This window comes from Solanum pennellii, chromosome 4, assembly GCF_001406875.1.
Source record: "Solanum pennellii chromosome 4, SPENNV200".
Classification (NCBI taxonomy): Eukaryota; Viridiplantae; Streptophyta; class Magnoliopsida; order Solanales; family Solanaceae; genus Solanum; species Solanum pennellii.
The window spans coordinates 65,894,832-65,912,608 of record NC_028640.1 but is presented as its reverse complement, the minus strand read 5'-3'; the positions used below and the strand labels follow the sequence as shown (position 1 = coordinate 65,912,608).

The following is a 17,777-nucleotide window of genomic DNA, read 5'->3' as shown; positions in this document are numbered from 1 at the left end:
GGGGGGGGGGGGGGGCTAGCAAAAGTAATTTACTAAATTTTGCCTTTTCGATTACTTGTTTGTCAAATGGCTGGTAAATGTAAGTCGTCAAATGTTTTTTGGTTTGGTTGAGTAAAATAATGTCCAGTATGATTCCATCTTAGTATTTAGATGACCTATCAAACTAAAAACAAGTATGATAAGCTGCTGTTTTATATTAGATGCGTCTTTATTGGATGCTATTTTTAACTCCATGACGATTAGATCACTTAATATGCTGTCTTATTCTATGAACAGCAACGATCAGCGACAAAGGTGACCTTTCCTTTGGTATGGACCAACACTTGCTGCAGCCATCCACTATACCGAGAGTCTGAGCTAATTGAGGAGAATTCTCTTGGTATATTTTCTGCTTTGCTGAAACGTTAGTTTTGAGTATGTTCTCTTCTTCACCTCACCCTATATCAACTGCCAGGGGTAAGAAATGCTGCACAAAGGAAGCTTCTCGATGAATTGGGTATTCCAGCTGAAGATGTCCCAGTTGACCAGTTCATTCCATTGGGTCGTATACTTTATAAAGCTCCATCTGACGGGAAGTGGGGAGAGCACGAACGTAATAATTCAATCTTACATTTCTTTCCTGTTTACTGGTTCAGTAAACAACTGCCACTTGCTTTTGATCTCACTCACAGCATTGAGGGTGTTTTGACATCAACTCTTTACTTGTGCAATTAACATTTGTAATGGTGTAATTACATTATAACTGGAAATTGACCCTAGTCTACTGTTGCAGTTGATTATCTACTATTCATGGTCCGTGAAGTTAACATGAAACCGAACCCAGATGAAGTTGCTGAGGTTAAGTACGTGAACAGAGAACAACTGAAAGAACTTTTGAGGAAAGCAGATGCAGGTGAGGAAGGTCTGAAGCTATCCCCTTGGTTCAGACTTGTCGTTGACAACTTTTTGTTCAAGTGGTGGGATCATCTTGAAAAAGGAACTCTCAAGGAAGTCATTGATATGAAAACCATCCACAAATTGACTTAAGGAGCTGCGTTGCAACTGGTTTTACTATCATAGTTTGTTCGTTTAAACTAATAACTTCAGTTGTGATAGCATCCTTCTGCATTTAGGTTTGTTGATTCTGGTAGAAGTTGGAAGGAGGTATTTTGTCAACTGATTGCAACATATATGTGGCTTTCTATCGAAACTTAATAAGATCATCACTTGTTTGCTGCATTGTAATTTTGTTGTGGTCCTTTAAATTGCTTTTGTACTGTGTAATCGGAATTTGTGTCCTTTTAGCTTTTGTGTGAATTTGCTATAGTTAAAAATGTGTCCATTGAGCCATTTGGATTAGGCAACCACAAATAAATATTGGTTTTATATAATCCTGATAAGAACGGATTTATGTGAGCAGAACTTTGGCTCTTTTATTGACGTAAATATGGAATAGTATGATTTTTCGTTTCAGTGAATCAAGTTTAGCCAGCTTACTTTAATCTGATATAGCATCTTTATTCATTTGACTAGAGGGTATACATCGAGTTCGGAATTTTATTAAGTCATAAAAAAATAAAAGTGATCAAAATAAATCTTATTTTAGAAAGTAACTAAATAGGCTTAGTAGAAGAAAAAAGTTTCATTTTATTCAATATTTCAAACATTTTTCGTTAGTCCCATGATATTTATATTTTAATATATAAAGGATCTATTCCTTACACTTTATAAAGTGGAAGAAAATCTTACACTTTATAAAAAAGTTATTTTACTTCTTCTCCCCTTTCATTTTCAAGACTTCCAAACGTTTTTCATTTTGAAGATTAACATTTGATGATCCCAATTCGACAACTGAAACGGTCCCACACTAGACATCAAATTCTTAAAGATTGGAATAGCACAACCCGACAACATAACAATCTGACCCTACAAATTATATAAATTAGATATTTTTTTCCATCTCAGATTTTCATTACTTTTGAATGATGTTGTAATTTGTTAAAAATTTTAGCGGAGTCTTATACAATGTGCATTCGATTATTAAATTTCGAGTTAAGAGTCCTTTATTCGAAAGAAACAAATGAATTAAGGAATGCACATTGTATAAGATTTGCTGGAATTTGAACAAATTACTACATCATTTCAAAATTTTTGAACAAATTACAACATCATTTCAAAGCAATGAAAATATTAGATAGAATTTTTTTTTTACCTAATTTATATAATTTGTAGGGTCATATTGTTATGTTATCGGGTTGTGTTTGCTCTAATCTTTCAAGATTTTGATTTTTTAGTGTGAAACCGCTTCAATTGTCAGATTAAGATCATCAAATGTTAATCCTCAAAATGAAAAAAAGTCTAAAAGTGAACTTTTTATAAAGTATAAGATTTTCTTCCACTTTATAAAGTACAAAAAAGTTTCGCTTTACAAAAGGGTAAAAAAAACTTTCATCTCATAAAGTATAAGAAATATTTCTTTTATATATTAAAATATACACGTTATAGGATTAACAAAAAACGTCTAAAATATCATATTTTTTTCTTTCACTAAACCTATTTTAGTTATTTCCCAAAATAATGACTTATTTTGGTTATTTTTTGTTGCTTATTTAGGTCCCGCACTCATATACATCTGTCTCATGTAAATTACAACCCTGTCTTATTTCAATTACATACATCTGATTGTGCTCAAAATTGACATAGTAAACTCCTCTACAGAAAACCTCAGACTCCTGCGATTTGGTTGCTCAAACAGAACAAAGATCCAGATATTTATGCTAAAAAGCTAGGAAAACGAACGATTTTAACTACTAAGATAGCACTGTCTTTGTCACTAAACCTATAGAGACCAATCTATCCTTGATTTTTCACTTCCAAAAACACTTCAGTCGCTTGAATTCGCTGTGTCTTCCCTAGTTATGGAAATGCTTGATGCAGAATCATCTGCAAACTCCGGTGACACGCTCTGTTGAAGCATCGCCTTCCTCTTTCTTCTGCTCTGGCGCCATCTTCTAACTGACTCGGACACATCACTTTCTTCTCGACCTTTCTCCTGTGGTTCTTCCGGTGCTTCTACTGTTGAATTCACATCAGCACTAGTCATAAAGCTTGTCGCAATCACTGGAAAGACGAGCGGTCTGCACCAGCTGAGGAGAATAACTAGCAGAGTGGCATACATGTACATTGAAGTCCAGACAGATATTGTCCATTTCCACTTGTAAACCAAGTTTTTATACCAAGGAGGCTGAGATTTCAATATGATCTGTGATTGATAAAGTTGGGGCAGGCCGAAAGTTCCGGCTCGAGGTATCATAGTTATTCTGATTGCTTCTGTCCTTGGAAGACCTTCCTTATGCTTCAACATCGGAACAACAATCGTTTGCGTTTCAGCAGTAAGTCCAAGTACTAGGGGCACACTCATTATAAATTCGCGCATCAGACGGATTGGCAGACTTCTGAATCGTAACATACATGGATGACTTGATGTCGCCATTACCAACCCCTCTTTTGATAATGATTCTGCAACCAACTGATAAAAAGAGGTTATGAATACCTAAACCAATGTTAGCTTTTTTTTCTTCATTCTGTTTACCTATTATAAGCCAATAGATAGACAACAAACTAAGAAGGCATAATACATAAAGCAAACACTTAAACTTGGCCTCAAGCTGACAAGTATGTTCTCTCACTTTCGATATGCACATCTAGACACCTCACCTCATCACCACTATATATGCAGGATGACACTCCCAACTTAAAATATAATTAATTACTACATAACACATTAGCGTCGTCCATGAGAAACTAGTGGGAACAAATTAGAGTATTTAGTTGTCAGTTAGAGATCAAGTTGACTCATCTCCACGATGTGAATGATCACTCCAACTTACAAAATAATTACCTAAACACTTCCAAATTTTATGTGTTACATCCTCAAGAAACAAGTAGGGGACAAGTTTACTCGTCTCCATGATGTGAATGAACCGTTAGAGTCGTCCATGAGAAACTAGTGGGAACAACAAATTGGAGTATTTAGTTATCAGTTGAGACCAAGTTGACTCATCTCCATGAATGAACACTACAACTTACAAATTCTAAAATTAATGTCTCACATCCTCATCATCCACTAGAAACAAGTGGGGACTTAATTGTCAGTTGAGACCGAGTTGAGGGGTCAAAAAGTTGATATATTCTCAAAGTTGGAGCGCTTACTTATCAGTCTGAGACCAATTGTAAGGATCTAAGTAAACATCTAATGCAATGAAAACACATATACATATATATAGAGAGAGAAATGTACCTGGAAAACACCAATGTCTCTATTGAAATCAGATTCAGGCATAAGTAGAAACAAAGAAACATACATTGTATGCCCAAGAGGCACACCAGCATCATTATGATTCTGATCATAACCTCCACCAAAAGAAAAAACAGCCTTTGGATTCACATCTGCATAATCAAAATACAACGGTTCTCTCAAAATCACAGGTTCTTCCATCCACATCCTCACGAACCCAAATCCCAAAATCCCCGAAACAATCAACAAACTTATCAAAACTATAGCAACATAAGCAGCTCCAAGAATTCCAACCCCAAATTTCTTTAGCAGCAGAGTAACTCCATTAAGTAACTTCGAAGGAACTGTAGCTACAACATGTACAGCTACAGGGACTTTCTTTTCAGTTTCTTCTTCAAAGATATTAGCAAAAGAGAAGATGTAGAAAATAGGGGAAACTAGTGAAATTAAAATAGTTGTGATGATTTCTGCTTGTGAAGATAACATTTTTATGAACCAATTTGATGATGAGTTTTGAACTGATGAATTGTTGTTCTTTAGTAGTTCATCTTCATTGTCATCAACGTATTCTTCCTCTTGCTCATCAAATTCATTTTTTTCTTCCATGGAAATCATCAATGGAAGTTTCAGCAATGTCACGTTACTTGTCACTTGGGGTTTTCTTCAGTTTTATTTTGCGTGACAGAGTTTGTGCAACAAAGTCCAGATGTGAAGTGCACGAGGAAGAAGGTGAGAGAAGTGGCACCGAGCTTAGCTCAACAGTTGACACGTTTTTTAGAAAAAAACCCGCATATTTTATTGGCTCGGTCACAAATTAAATGACGCATTTTAAATTTCAAAATTCAAACAAATTTATTTTTAATAAAACTTTTTTATATATGCTTAAAATATTTTAAAATATCAAGTATTCTAATTTATAGAAATAATTTTTACGTTATATACAAATATGTAATGTCATTTTAAAAAATTTTGAAATTTCAATATGTAAATTTTCTATCTAACTTGAAATTATTTGATTATTGAAAAATAAAAATTGTCATAAAAATTGAGACTGTAAAGTATTATGTATAGGATAATTTTAAAAATCACGTAGTTTTAAAATGAAATTACAATCTATCCCTCTTTAGTTTGTAATTACATTAATTTCTTAAAAAAGTAATACAAATTAAATACATTAATATATAACTCGGATGCATTATACATAAGCCAGATAGATACAGAATATGTAACCCAGATATATCAAAAACTAACTCAAATATATTAAAAATTAGTTCGAATACTTTATAAAACAAATCAAATAATATATAGCTCAAATATATTAAATATTGACTCGAATATATTAATATGTAGTTGAGACATATTAAAGAAACGAAAACTTTTACAGACTTTTAGAAATAGAAGAAAGTACCGGAAATAAGAGAAACATGAAAAGTGTATTTTTAGTAATTTTTCCGTATATATCCAAATGTTATTTTGAATTTAAGTTTTACCTTAGTTTTAATTTATTTATTTTATATTTATTCTTAGTCTATTTATAAATAATTTTTTGATTTGAATTTTTCCTTATTACATATTTTATAAGATCACAAAATTTCTAAAAGTATTTTAATTTATTTTATTAAATATCATAATTTTTTTTGATATATTTAAATTTTATCTCAAATCAACAAAAAATTTAAGTGAAGTAAAGGAATTAGGTATATTAAGTATTGACTGATTACATGTATATACAAAAATACTTTATACCAGAATAAGAAATTCAAATATTAATAATGAAAGAAGTTTAAAAAAATCATGTGTAAGAAATATCATTTACTATATGGCCAGATGAATTTTTAATAATTTAAAATTAAAATTTTTATTTCAGCCAGTTTTATAAAGATATGATGAAGCATTTCGTAAGAAAATTAACTCTAAATTACAAAGGCACAAATACATATTGTACTTTTAACTTATCTTATATTATATTTATGTTTTTCATCTTTTTTTTAATTGTATAAGTAGATAATTAAATTGATATAAAATGATATAAATAGGCAAACATGTTTTACGTAGTAATGATAATTTGCATCATACCTAATATTTTAAACGTATTACATTACATGTAATTTATATATCCATTTAATTAACTTTATAAAACGTAGTCTATTTATACTTTATACACACCTTTAAATATCATAAATATAAAATGAAATTAAAAAAAAAAAAAGAAGTTAAAAAACAGGTTACAATGTTGCCGCAGTTTTCCTTTCTTTAATAACTTGCTTTCTTGACACCACACCGGTGTGTGCAACACCTCCGGTCACTTCAGTCCACTGCCGGTTGCCGGCGATCAACAGGTACTGTTTTATCTCTCTTCTTCTTTCTCCTTCCTGTTTTCTCTGTTGCACTTTCCCTTCTGTGTCAGTCACTGTCTCGCAACATCCATAACCCCTGTGAATTGAAATTGTTTTGCGACTAATAGAGAAGATTGTGATTTAAGTTCTAATATTTGAGTGTTGATACCTGAACTATATTTCCCACGTAATTGGGAGGAGCCACTGCGTTATTGGTATTGGTTTAACTGTATTATGCAGGTAAGGTGTTTGATGAATTGTTTGATTAATAAGTTCACTCGTTGCTGAAGTTTGAGTAACCAAGATACATAAGGAGTTGATTATAAACAAGTGTTGGGTGGTTTTGGGTTGGTCCTCAAAATGAAAATTTTCCACAATTCAGATAAGCAGTCTTTTGGCATTGTTGTATTGAATGACTATCATCTTAAAAATGAAAATGTGACCGTCTCTGGTGCCTATATTTTGTATTTGGAGAGGAGGTTAATCACATTGCGTGATTGCTATCTTTTGTTGGGTTTAAATATTGTGAATATGGGAAATGTGGGGAACTAAGTAAAGGGAAAAATGAAAAGTCATTTCTTACTCATCGGTAGAAGGGAGGAGAAGTTTTGTGCTTATATTAGAAAACACTTTCTTTGGGGTTAAGTAGAGGGTGCCCTAAGCAGCGTCATCATCGCTCCCTCGGCCTCAACTTCGGATTTGACAAATGATGTGATTAATTAATTAATTAATTTGCGAATAGACATTTCCTTTCCCAAATACAATATGCCTGTTCTAAACAGATGAGTCTGTTCTAAATCAGGTGAGTTCACACTCATTGGCCATAAATATGGAGATTTCCTCTCAGTTTTCATTATTGACTTTTCTCCTTCTGCATGCATTTTCTTACAAACAAAGTAGAGTTCGTGTGATTTCGTTGCTGACTTTTAAATTCGCTGAAGTTCTTGAAGTGTGAGATACCGCTACTTCTTTTTCGTTTTATCTTGGGAGAAAATAATCCACAACCTTGGGTACAGTGAGGGGATTGGATAGTAATAAGGTTCTTGGGTTTCCTTAAGCCACAGTTCTTTCCTCAACAACATCTTTTGTTTTTAACCGGGTGTTTTTTGGAATTAATTAGTAGTTAGTACTAAATAAAAATAAAAGTTTTGGTGTTGAATATTTCTCTCTAGCTATCTCGTGACTTGTTAGATACAAACATAATTAGACTTTTGAATATGAGTAAAATAAACTCCCCATGGATTTGTGTGGACTCTTGAATTGAATTGAGTCATTGACGAAAATGATGTTGTTACTGACGTTTAGGATCATGTTTTGACTCACTGCTCACTGATTGGTATTGTATTTATTTGCCTCAATTGTTCTTGTTGGGAGTTGGAATTGATCCGTCTCGAATATTTCATGTGTCATGTCAGGTGAGGTTTATTTGGAAAATTCATTTGCACAGATTTTTGGTCTAGAATTGTTTTTCGAGGTGAAATTTTGGGTATTACGTTGTTTAAGAAATGAAAAAAGGGCCTTTATTGAATTGTTAGAGCCTAAATATGCTTACTTACATTATTTTTACCGCAGTCACCCCGTTTGAGCCTTTTATCCTTTTTGTTGACATCCATGTTATAACCCTTAACCTTTTGATATTTTATAATACTTTTACCCTATTCACGTGAGCACTTTAAAAACTTGAATGAATGCACATAATTCTAAGTATGGAGGTGATTGAGTTTTAGGCTTGAGCAGAATAATCAAAGCTCGACAAAAGAAGGCATTTTTGCGACATAAGAAGAACTAGTTCAAGTATTGGTGGTGCTTAAGGGAATTTCGAGTCGCTTTTATCCATATTTCTCCTACCATGCTCCCTACATTACAACCCTATTCAAGTCCTAGTTGATCTTAGACTGAGTTTCCTACATTACTTGTTACATTTGAATGTTTTATGAGTGTGAGTGAATTCTTTCTATCTTTTATGTTTCTTGTGATACATTGGTTATATTGTGAGATTCTCAAAAAGACATTGGTTATATTGTTATTGATTGGGACTTTCTTTTGATTGTTGGTGAGGGCACATGAGTTATGAATGATAGGAGAAGTTACTGAACTTCTTAATTAAGGGCACTTGAGCAAGTGAAAGGAGTTAATACTTGAGGTTAAGATGTCAACTTGATTATTGTGGTAGTTTTAAAATCTTAGAAATTTTTGATTTTAAAATATGGGAAAGTTTTTAATGATTCATATGCAAGTAGACTAATTATTGATATCAACAAAGTCGTTGGTATGTTCTAACCCTAATTGAAATTTTGGCTTGGTTATCTTCGGAGTTTAAAGATGGATTGAACTTATTCTGTTATTGAGTTTACCTTGCTCGAGGAAGAACAAAGGTTTAAGTGCGGGATGTTGATAGATATAATTAACCAACCCTACATATATCATATCATATGCACCCTCAAGGATCAAAAAGAGAGTAGGAGACCTATTGAAATAATTCACAGGAACTTCCTCCTCTAGCTTGAGTTGAATGTCATATAACTCTTAACAACAGAGTCAGATCACTAATATACTGTGTGGAGAATTTTTCTTGAATATGCAGAAACAGAGACAAGTAGCCCCATATAGATATCAAAAAAGATATCAAGAACGTACAGCTTCTAGACAATGTTGATAAAGCACAAAATAGCAGCAGTTATTCATATGGAAAGAAGGATGAGTGTTAATTAATTCAATCCTACCACTCTGCCAACTGCAAAATCAGTTCTCCTATTCGTATAGAGTACAGAATTTAGTATTCATTCTCAATTGCCCTACATACTTTAGATGACATATCAAAGTATTAATTGCCCATTTCCCAATAGTCTGACATAACTTACACTGCTCCCAGGGAAAGATGTTAGCTTAGCCCTTCTACCACATGTTGTTATTCCATGCTGATGGAATTCACCTGACTCCCCCCTCTTCTCTGTTGGCCAGAACTTGCAAGGTTCCAAGTGTTGGGTTCATAATGTACTGGCACTTCAAAAAGTGCCACTCCCCTAGTTGTAGTTTGGTGAATTATCTTCGGTATGGGTCAAAGTCCAACTTTTTGTGCATAGGACTTATGATCGCACTGCGATGTTTGCCTTTGCATCTAGGTAATTGCTAAAAGCTGGACATTATCTTTTTTTATTTTGTCAGTTCTCAAGTGTTGGAGCTTACTGTTTAAAATAACTGGTGCTTTACTGTTGTGGCAATGCAAATTATGTCCTGAAAATTTCTACTCCGATAATTCATACATTGATACCTTGTTGTTTTTACATGAGTGCCAGGGTACATATGATGTCCAAATTAGCAATAATTACAAGGCTGGCTAGACAAATTAGTCAGCTTACAGTGAATAGAAGTTCCGTCCTCACTTGCAGTTACAGTACAGATGTGTGGCATTCAATCTCCAACAGGAGTGATGCAGAGACAACAGGGTCCTTAGGTGATCGATTCGGCTATAAATCTCTCTCTTCCCTTGCAGGAAAACCCATTGGAGGCAACTCCAAGCCCCAAGTAGGAGAAAATGTCTCAAGGAAGGACAAGGTTAGCTTTCTTGTAAATACACTTCTTGATCTAGAGGACAGTAAGGAAGCTGTATATGGTGCACTTGATGCTTGGGTTGCATGGGAGCGGAATTTCCCCATTGGATCCCTAAAGCAGGTATTGCTCAAACTAGAGAAAGAGCAACAATGGCATAGAATTGTTCAGGTTATTAAGTGGATGTTAAGCAAGGGTCAGGGAAATACAATGGGGACATATGAGCAGTTAATTAAAGCACTGGATATGGATCACAGAGCAAAAGAGGCACATGAATTTTGGAACAAGAAAATCGGTTCTGATCTGCATTCTGTGCCGTGGCGGCTATGTAGTCTTATGATTTCTGTATATTATCGTAATCATATGCTTGAGGATCTTATTAAGCTATTCAAAGGCTTAGAATCATTTGATCGGAAACCTCCTGATAAGTCCATCATACAGAAAGTAGCTGATACATATGAGGTGCAAGGCTATGTGGATCAGAAAGATCGATTACTAGAGAAGTACAAAGACTTGTTTACAGAGACATGGAATGGAAATCCAAAGGGATTGAGAGGATCTCGACCCCAAAGAAAAGAAAAACAGGCACAGGAAGATTAAGGGTTATTATATCAAATATGTCAAGTATGCAGGTGTTCGATATCAGGTATATCAATCAACTTAATATTTTTCAGAGATCTTATCTTGGTGTAGTTGAAAATTGTTTGTTACACTGTCAAGAATCAAACAGACCCCCCCCCCCTGCAGGACAATGGGAGCCTGTGAGACCATGCATTTGCCCGGTGTAAGTTTAGTTGAAACCTTTAGATACTATTCAGATCAAACTGCTATATGCTTTTATGTAGTTTTAGCATTTATGCTGCTTGTCTATGGAGCTAGAAGATGTGATTGAAACATTAACTTAAACGGAAAAAAACAGAATGGTGATATCATGGTTCATGTTGTGAGGTTGATGAAATTCCATTTCTTGATTATACTAATAATTTATTTAATTTTTGCCCAGTCAAGTCTTCTACAAAATCAAATTAATTACAACAACTTTGACGTCTGTCACCTATAAGACTAGAAAATTCTTGATATATATACATCGGAAATTCAGAAAAGTACCTGCCAAGTCCTTATTTTTCTTCTGTTCCAACATGTACATATTCATATAGATTCAGTTTTATAAGATATAATAGTATAGCTAGAAATGTTTAACAATTATAGGTTTAAGAAAGAGACTAAAGAGGTGGGAGAAAAAAATATGGGTGCAATGGGAGCATATATGGAGTTTTCTGATGTATGTTTTTGAATATCTTTTAAGGTCGAATAAACAATCAACATTAATATAACTATGAATGTATTTCACTTTTGATTTAGATTTTCACTGATTTTTTTTTTTAAAAGAAAGGGTCAATCCACCTATTTGGTCTATTTCTACCTTTAAAATCAGTGTTTAAAAAGGCGGAGGCGTGATGCGAGATATTTTATACAGTACGGGGCGAGGCGTATGTCTCGAGACACAGGGCGTAAGTCCCATGAATCTACGAGGTGTCATGTATATTTAATTTTATAATTTTATTACTAATAAAATAAGCAAAATTAAACATTTCAATGATTTATAATATTCATTTGATACAAGTATTAGTAATTAATAATGAAGAAAAAAGTATCATAATTATTTTTTTAAAAATATCATTACACCAATAATAAAAATATGATTTAAAATTAAAAAAATAAATTAAAAATGCCCGGGCTTACGCCTAGGACTTGCGTTTATATTCAGGGCTTACGCCTTATGGGTCTACGTTTTTAATTTACGTTTCAAAACGTTTTTGGTACACCCCGCCTAGGACTCGCCCCAAAAACGTTTTTGAAAACATTGCTCAGTGTTTTAAAAGGCGGGGGCGTGAGGTGATGCATTTTATACAGTACGAGACGAAGCGTAAGCCCCGAGACACGGAGCGTAAGTCCCATGAATCTACGGAACGTAATCATATGGATCTACAGGACGTAGTCCCATGTATATTCAATATTATAATTTCATTACTAATGAAATAAACAAAAGTAACATTTCAATGATTTTACATATAAAGATTTATAAATAACCTATAATATATAAAAACATATTATGATTTTTAATATTAATAATCAATAACGAAAAGAAAAAGTATAATAATTACTATTTGAGAAATATCATTACACCAATAATAGAAAATATGACTTAATGCAAAAAAAAAAGTTCAAAAAAATAAATTAAAAACGCCCGGACCTATATTTCTACTCCTAGGAGTTACATTTTTATGCTCGAGGCTTACGCCTCAAATTTTAAAACTTCCCCGCCTCGAAACTCGCCCCAAAAACATTTTTGAAAACATTGGTTGTTGGTTTTAAGGGTAGAAATAGATCAAATATGAGATTGAGGGGTACTTTTAATTCAATAGATGGATGCGAGATATTTCTAAACATTTTCAAATAATCTAAGGATATTTTTGTGCCTTATTCGATTTCTTTTCTTAGGACATACTTATAATGTGGATTCCATTAAGCTTTATAAAGATATGTAAGACACTATTTTAGGATTTCATTTTCTAGTATCATGGCCAAAATGAACTCCTACCTTGATCATCTCTTTCAAACTTATTTCAGTATGTTCTTGACATTTTTCTGTAAACCCCGCCCCTTTGTCAATTCTTTTCAAAAAAGAAAAAAAAAAAGAAATCTTGAACTCAAATGAATAATTTGTTTCGATTTTTCTTCATGATAAACCATAGTCAATTTGTAGAGTTTATACCTCAACCCTTCAAATTATTGACCATTTCTTTCTTTCTAATAGTCATATTGTAGTCTTAAATTCAGTTGCAGTAAACTCAAATAGTGTTTTATTTATCTTTTCTATACTACAAGGGTTAATTTTAAGGGTTTTACTTAGTATCATGTTCATATCGTTGTTGCATAGTTGCTTTTTTTTTTGCCCACATGTTGCCATATGGGGTGGGGTGGACCTAGGATTGTAAAAAAAAAAGAAAAAAGGATGCTGTAGCTTGTTTCTACTTAAGGTAATAAAGCTCATAAGCTTGTTTACTTTATTCTCGAGAAAGGAAAAAAGACTTCCATCTCTAAGTGAAGCGCAGGAGCGATTCTCGATGCCCTTTAAAAATGAGCATCTGAATTAGGCCTTCAAATTTGGGACCTCATCTTTTAGAATTATTTTAAGCATTTTTTAAAAAATAAATTATATTATATGTTTCAAGTAATTTGCCTTATTCTTTTTAGTTTGTTTCGTGACATTAAAGAATGTTTTTTAAATTTAATTCACATGACATACTTAAGATCACAAGATATATATATATATAATCCATAGATTTTTTATAAAATAATTTTAAATATACTAACAAAATTCTGTCATCTTAAAAAACCCAAAAGAATAGTTTTTAAGATATAAAGATATAAGAAATTAAAAGTTCAAGTGTTTGATATATATTTTTATTTTAACCCACCAATTAGATTTAGTCATCCTGATAAAAGAGTGTCAAACGAAAATATGGAAGTACACCTCATGGGATTTTGTATTACTTTACTTTTAATATATATATAAGAGCGAATCTTAGAGGTAGGGCTGCGTATTGGTTGGTTTAGTTCGGTTTTAAAGTTTATCGGGTTGTCTTATTAGTTATCGGTTTGTAGAGATGCTAAACCGTTATAGAACCATTAATATATTGACTTATCGGTTATTGGCTTATCGATTTTTCATCGTTATCGGTTCGGTTATCGGTTTAATCGTTAAGATCTGACACAAAAGAAAAAACATTGAAAATCACTTAGAAACAAGGTGACAAACCAATTAAACCATGCACTTGAGTTCACGTGTTACATCTTGGTCAAAAGCAAATACTTTTACATTGTTGAATAACCAAGTGTTTGAGACAACCAAAAATGAAAGTAGGGAATCAAACTCTAAGTCGAGGACTTTCTATACAAAATGGTATAAATATAATTATTTAATTTAGTATGAGTTATCGGTTAACCCGTTAAGAAAAAACTTCAAAGCGTTAAGAACCGATAACCCGATAACAAAAAAAATCAAAACCGTTATAAAAACCACTAAACCAATAACCCAATAATACCAATAACTTTTTTATCGATTTCGGTTCGATTTTGAACAGCCCTACTTAGAGGAGCTTTCGGTCAAGTTTATCTATTTACAAAAAGGGGAATTAAATTATACTCTATAATAAGAGGGAATTCTAGAGGAGTTTGGGGTCACTACTGAGCTAGCCCACCTATTTTTATGAACTCCACTATCATCAGGGCTACGCATAATATGGTTAAAATCGAAAAAATCGATCGAATCGATATTTTTTTAATTTTAATATTGATTTTTCAGTTAGATCGATTTCGGTTTTGATTTTCAATATTTCAATTTTTCAATTCGATTTTCAATTTTTAGCTTTAAAAATTTGGTTAATCGAAAAACCAAAATTATATGTACATATTCTTTATCCCATTACCAGCAGACCCAATTATAATTTATAGCTGATAACCCAATTACTTATGATTCATAGCTAATCTTTCTCAATGAGCCTTTAATGATTTTGGAGCATTCATATATTGACCTTTATAATTCCCATTTGTCATAAAGTTGGCAAAAATGTGTTTTGAGATAAGAAGACCTCCATTTGTTGTTTTGTTGGTGAAATTTGGAGACATGAACATGGCAAAGATAGTTCATTTGTTTACTTCCTAAATTAATTTAACATCATTTTAGTCTTTGTGCAAAACGTTTAGTTTGTAGAACATGTAAGCGTTTATAACTTTTTGTACTGTCTTGTGGTTGTTTAGAAAACAAGTACTAAAGCCAACATGTCTTGAAATAAATTTGGTTAGACAACAAGTACTAAAGTCCACATACCACTTCTAATTAAATTTGGTTAAATCAAAATCAAATCGAAATAAATAGAACTGAAATTATAATAACCGAATCAAACCGAATTTATTTCAGTTTGGTTTGGTTTCACATTTTGTCAAACCAAAAATCGAACCGAACCGACCGAACGCCTAGCCCTAACTACCGTTATATTTTAATATTTCTCTTTTTTATTCCTCTTTCATTATATTTTAATATTTTCCCTTTTAATTCCTGTTTCATTACATCTTACTAATATTTTCCTTTTTAATTCCTCTTTCATTACATTTTAATATTTTTCTTTTTAAATAATACTAAAAAATAAATTTAAAATAATACAAATTCGATTACCTTTCGAAATTTCGTGTAAACTGTATAATGGGGACAAATGAAATAACATATATTATTTTAAAAATTATATTAAAAATGTCATAAACCACAATAATTAACAACTTACATTATTTGAAAAACATATTAATTTTAAAAGTATTATAATCATAATAATTAATACAGTAATTTAAAAAACTAAAAATTTAACTTGAAAAATACTTTAAAAGTATTATAAATCATAATAAATAATACAGTAGTTCAAAATACTTAAAATTTAACTTGAAACTAAATTTAAAAGTATTATAAATCATAATATATAGTACAATAATTTAAATTACTTTAAAAGTATTATAAATTATAATAAATAATACAACAATTTAAATTACTTAAAATTTAACGACTTAAAAATATATTAATATTTTGGTTGACTGCCAAAATTTCACATGTGCCACATAATTGGGATATAGGGAGTCACACATATTCTTTTTAACTTACATTAAAGTTTAATTGACTTTGTTAAATTCATATATACCAAAATTAAATCAAATAAAATAACATATATTGGATCCGTGCTTACACGAGCGGTTATAACTAGTATAACCATAATTGCAAATCAATTTTGGACTATTTATATAGTTAGTTCACTCACCTTGTCTCATTTGTTGTAGCATGTGTGACGCCCTTTCGCTCAACACCTATGGGCCATGATGACTTGACATCATTCTTACTTTTCTCTCATTATTAATTTGAAAAATTGTTATCAAAATATGCAAACTCTAATAATTTTTATCAAAAATATTTCTCTAATGAATTTCCTAAGATCAAGTGGAATATTACAATTACTTTTTATGAGAGATATGACTCATAACCTTGTAAGAAACTAAGCAAATAATGCATTTATGGATATTTAAACTCAGAATATGAAGGAAACACAAAATATTTAATAGAAAGGCATGAAATCCTTTTAAATAATTGTCAACTTGATATTTTCTTTTGTTTATCTTCATAAAGAAGAGATTTGAATTTTTCAAAGAAAATATGATCACAACCTAAATAATGATTTACCCCTACATGTTTAATCGATCAATTGCTTGTCTCAAAAGAATTATGGACCGATCCATATTTTAGGCATTAAGTCGTATCTTATTTCAAAATATTTGTAACTTTTTTTTTTTTAATATTCTCTTTTTAACTTATTTCAATGGATCTAATATCTTTTATAAAAAATCGGAGAAATATCGGTGATCTTTTCTTGGAACCAAATGTACTAATTATTCCTTTTCTAGTGAATCGATCATAATCACCACCTAACAACAACCTACATTCTAGAAAAATTTGCACCACAAATAAGAGAAAATTAAGAGACTTGCAATTTCGTAGAAAGACATCACACCTCATTGTGAAAAAGATAAATTTATTGAGGCAGAAAAAAGAATATGTTAAATTCTTGAAATCAATTAAAATCGTTTCAAATTTAACATAATCTTTTATTTTTGTCATGCTATTCTAGTATATGCATACAAATATATTGAAATATGAATAGAATCTTTTGCTTACGATAAAATTTATAGATCAATCTACAATATTATCAAGGATAATTTGGATTGATCACAACAAATAAAATATAGCAAATAAATGAAATTACATGTTATATCCCATAAAATGAAATTGATATTTTTATATATCAAAATAATATTGTAGATTGATCTATAGATTCAAATCAAATGCAACCTTTTATCTATATAATATTATGTATAATATTATGTATTATCATAATATATAATACAATAATTTAAATTACTTTAAAAGTATTATAAATTATAATAAATAATACAACAATTTAAATTACTTAAAATTTAACGACTTAAAAATATTTTTAAAAATATATTAATAGTTTGGTTGACTGCCAAAATTTCATATGTGCCACATAAATTGGGATATAGGGAGTCACACGTATTCTTTTTAACTTACATTAAAGTTTAATTGACTTTGTTAAGTTCATATATACCAAAATTAAATAAAATAAAATAAAATAACATATATTGAATCCGTGCTAGCACTAGCGGTTATAACTAGTATAACCATAATTGCAAATCAATTTTGAATTATTTACCTAATGAAATGAAGAAAATTGCTTAATATCAAATAATTACACAATAATTGACTTTTATATAGTTAGTTCACTCACCTTATGTCTCATTTGTTGTAGCATGTGTGACGCCCATTCGCTCAACACCTATGGACCATGATGGCTTGACATCATTCTTACCTTTCTCTCATTATTAATTTAAAAAATGATATTTGATTTGAAAAATTGTTATCAAAACATGCAAAAATTAATAATTTTATCAAAAACATTCCTGTAATGAATTTCCAAAGATTAAGTGGAATATACTAC

The 17,777-nt window shown here is 31.3% G+C and overlaps 3 protein-coding genes across 4 annotated transcripts in view; 2 read left to right on the top strand and 1 right to left on the bottom strand.

Annotated features, from left to right (window-relative positions):
• Positions 1-1,288, top strand: part of LOC107018089 (isopentenyl-diphosphate Delta-isomerase I) — a 3,919-nt gene extending 2,631 nt beyond the window's left edge. Inside the window, exons 4-6 of the mRNA XM_015218461.2 lie at positions 277-379; positions 455-592; positions 773-1,288. Of these exons, the coding sequence (XP_015073947.1) occupies positions 277-379; positions 455-592; positions 773-1,026 (495 nt within the window). The 3' untranslated portion in view covers positions 1,027-1,288. The remainder of the gene's footprint in view (positions 1-276; positions 380-454; positions 593-772) is intronic.
• Positions 1,289-2,612: 1,324 nt separating this feature from the next.
• On the bottom strand, positions 2,613-5,033 carry LOC107017277 (seipin-1). Its single transcript, XM_015217539.2, has 2 exons — positions 4,280-5,033; positions 2,613-3,508 (listed from the first exon to the last, which is right to left on the bottom strand). The coding sequence occupies exons 1-2, from the start codon at positions 4,889-4,891 to the stop codon at positions 2,864-2,866; spliced, it is 1,257 nt and encodes a 418-aa protein (XP_015073025.1). The 5' UTR covers positions 4,892-5,033; the 3' UTR covers positions 2,613-2,863.
• Positions 5,034-6,478: 1,445 nt separating this feature from the next.
• LOC107016088 (pentatricopeptide repeat-containing protein At4g18975, chloroplastic) lies at positions 6,479-11,135 on the top strand. Of its 2 annotated transcripts, XM_015216570.2 has the most exons (3): positions 6,479-6,615; positions 9,909-10,807; positions 10,909-11,135. In XM_015216570.2, exon 2 carries the CDS (start codon positions 9,916-9,918, stop codon positions 10,759-10,761), a length of 846 nt encoding a protein of 281 aa, XP_015072056.1. In that variant the 5' UTR covers positions 6,479-6,615; positions 9,909-9,915; the 3' UTR covers positions 10,762-10,807; positions 10,909-11,135. The 2 variants fall into 2 exon arrangements, with proteins under 2 accessions (XP_015072056.1, XP_015072055.1); XM_015216569.2 differs by having other exon boundaries at positions 9,909-11,135.
• Positions 11,136-17,777: the final 6,642 nt, after the last annotated feature.

Bases quoted from the DNA above. Each gene is read 5' to 3' on its own strand.
- LOC107017277 (XM_015217539.2), bottom strand. From the start codon at position 4,891: ATGATTTCCATGGAAGAAAAAAATGAATTTGATGAGCAAGAGGAAGAA. The intron at 3,509-4,279 runs GTACATTTCTCT...TCTTTTTATCAG, and splicing joins GAGACATTGGTGTTTTCCAG to TTGGTTGCAGAATCATTATC.
- LOC107016088 (XM_015216570.2), top strand. From the start codon at position 9,916: ATGATGTCCAAATTAGCAATAATTACAAGGCTGGCTAGACAAATTAGT.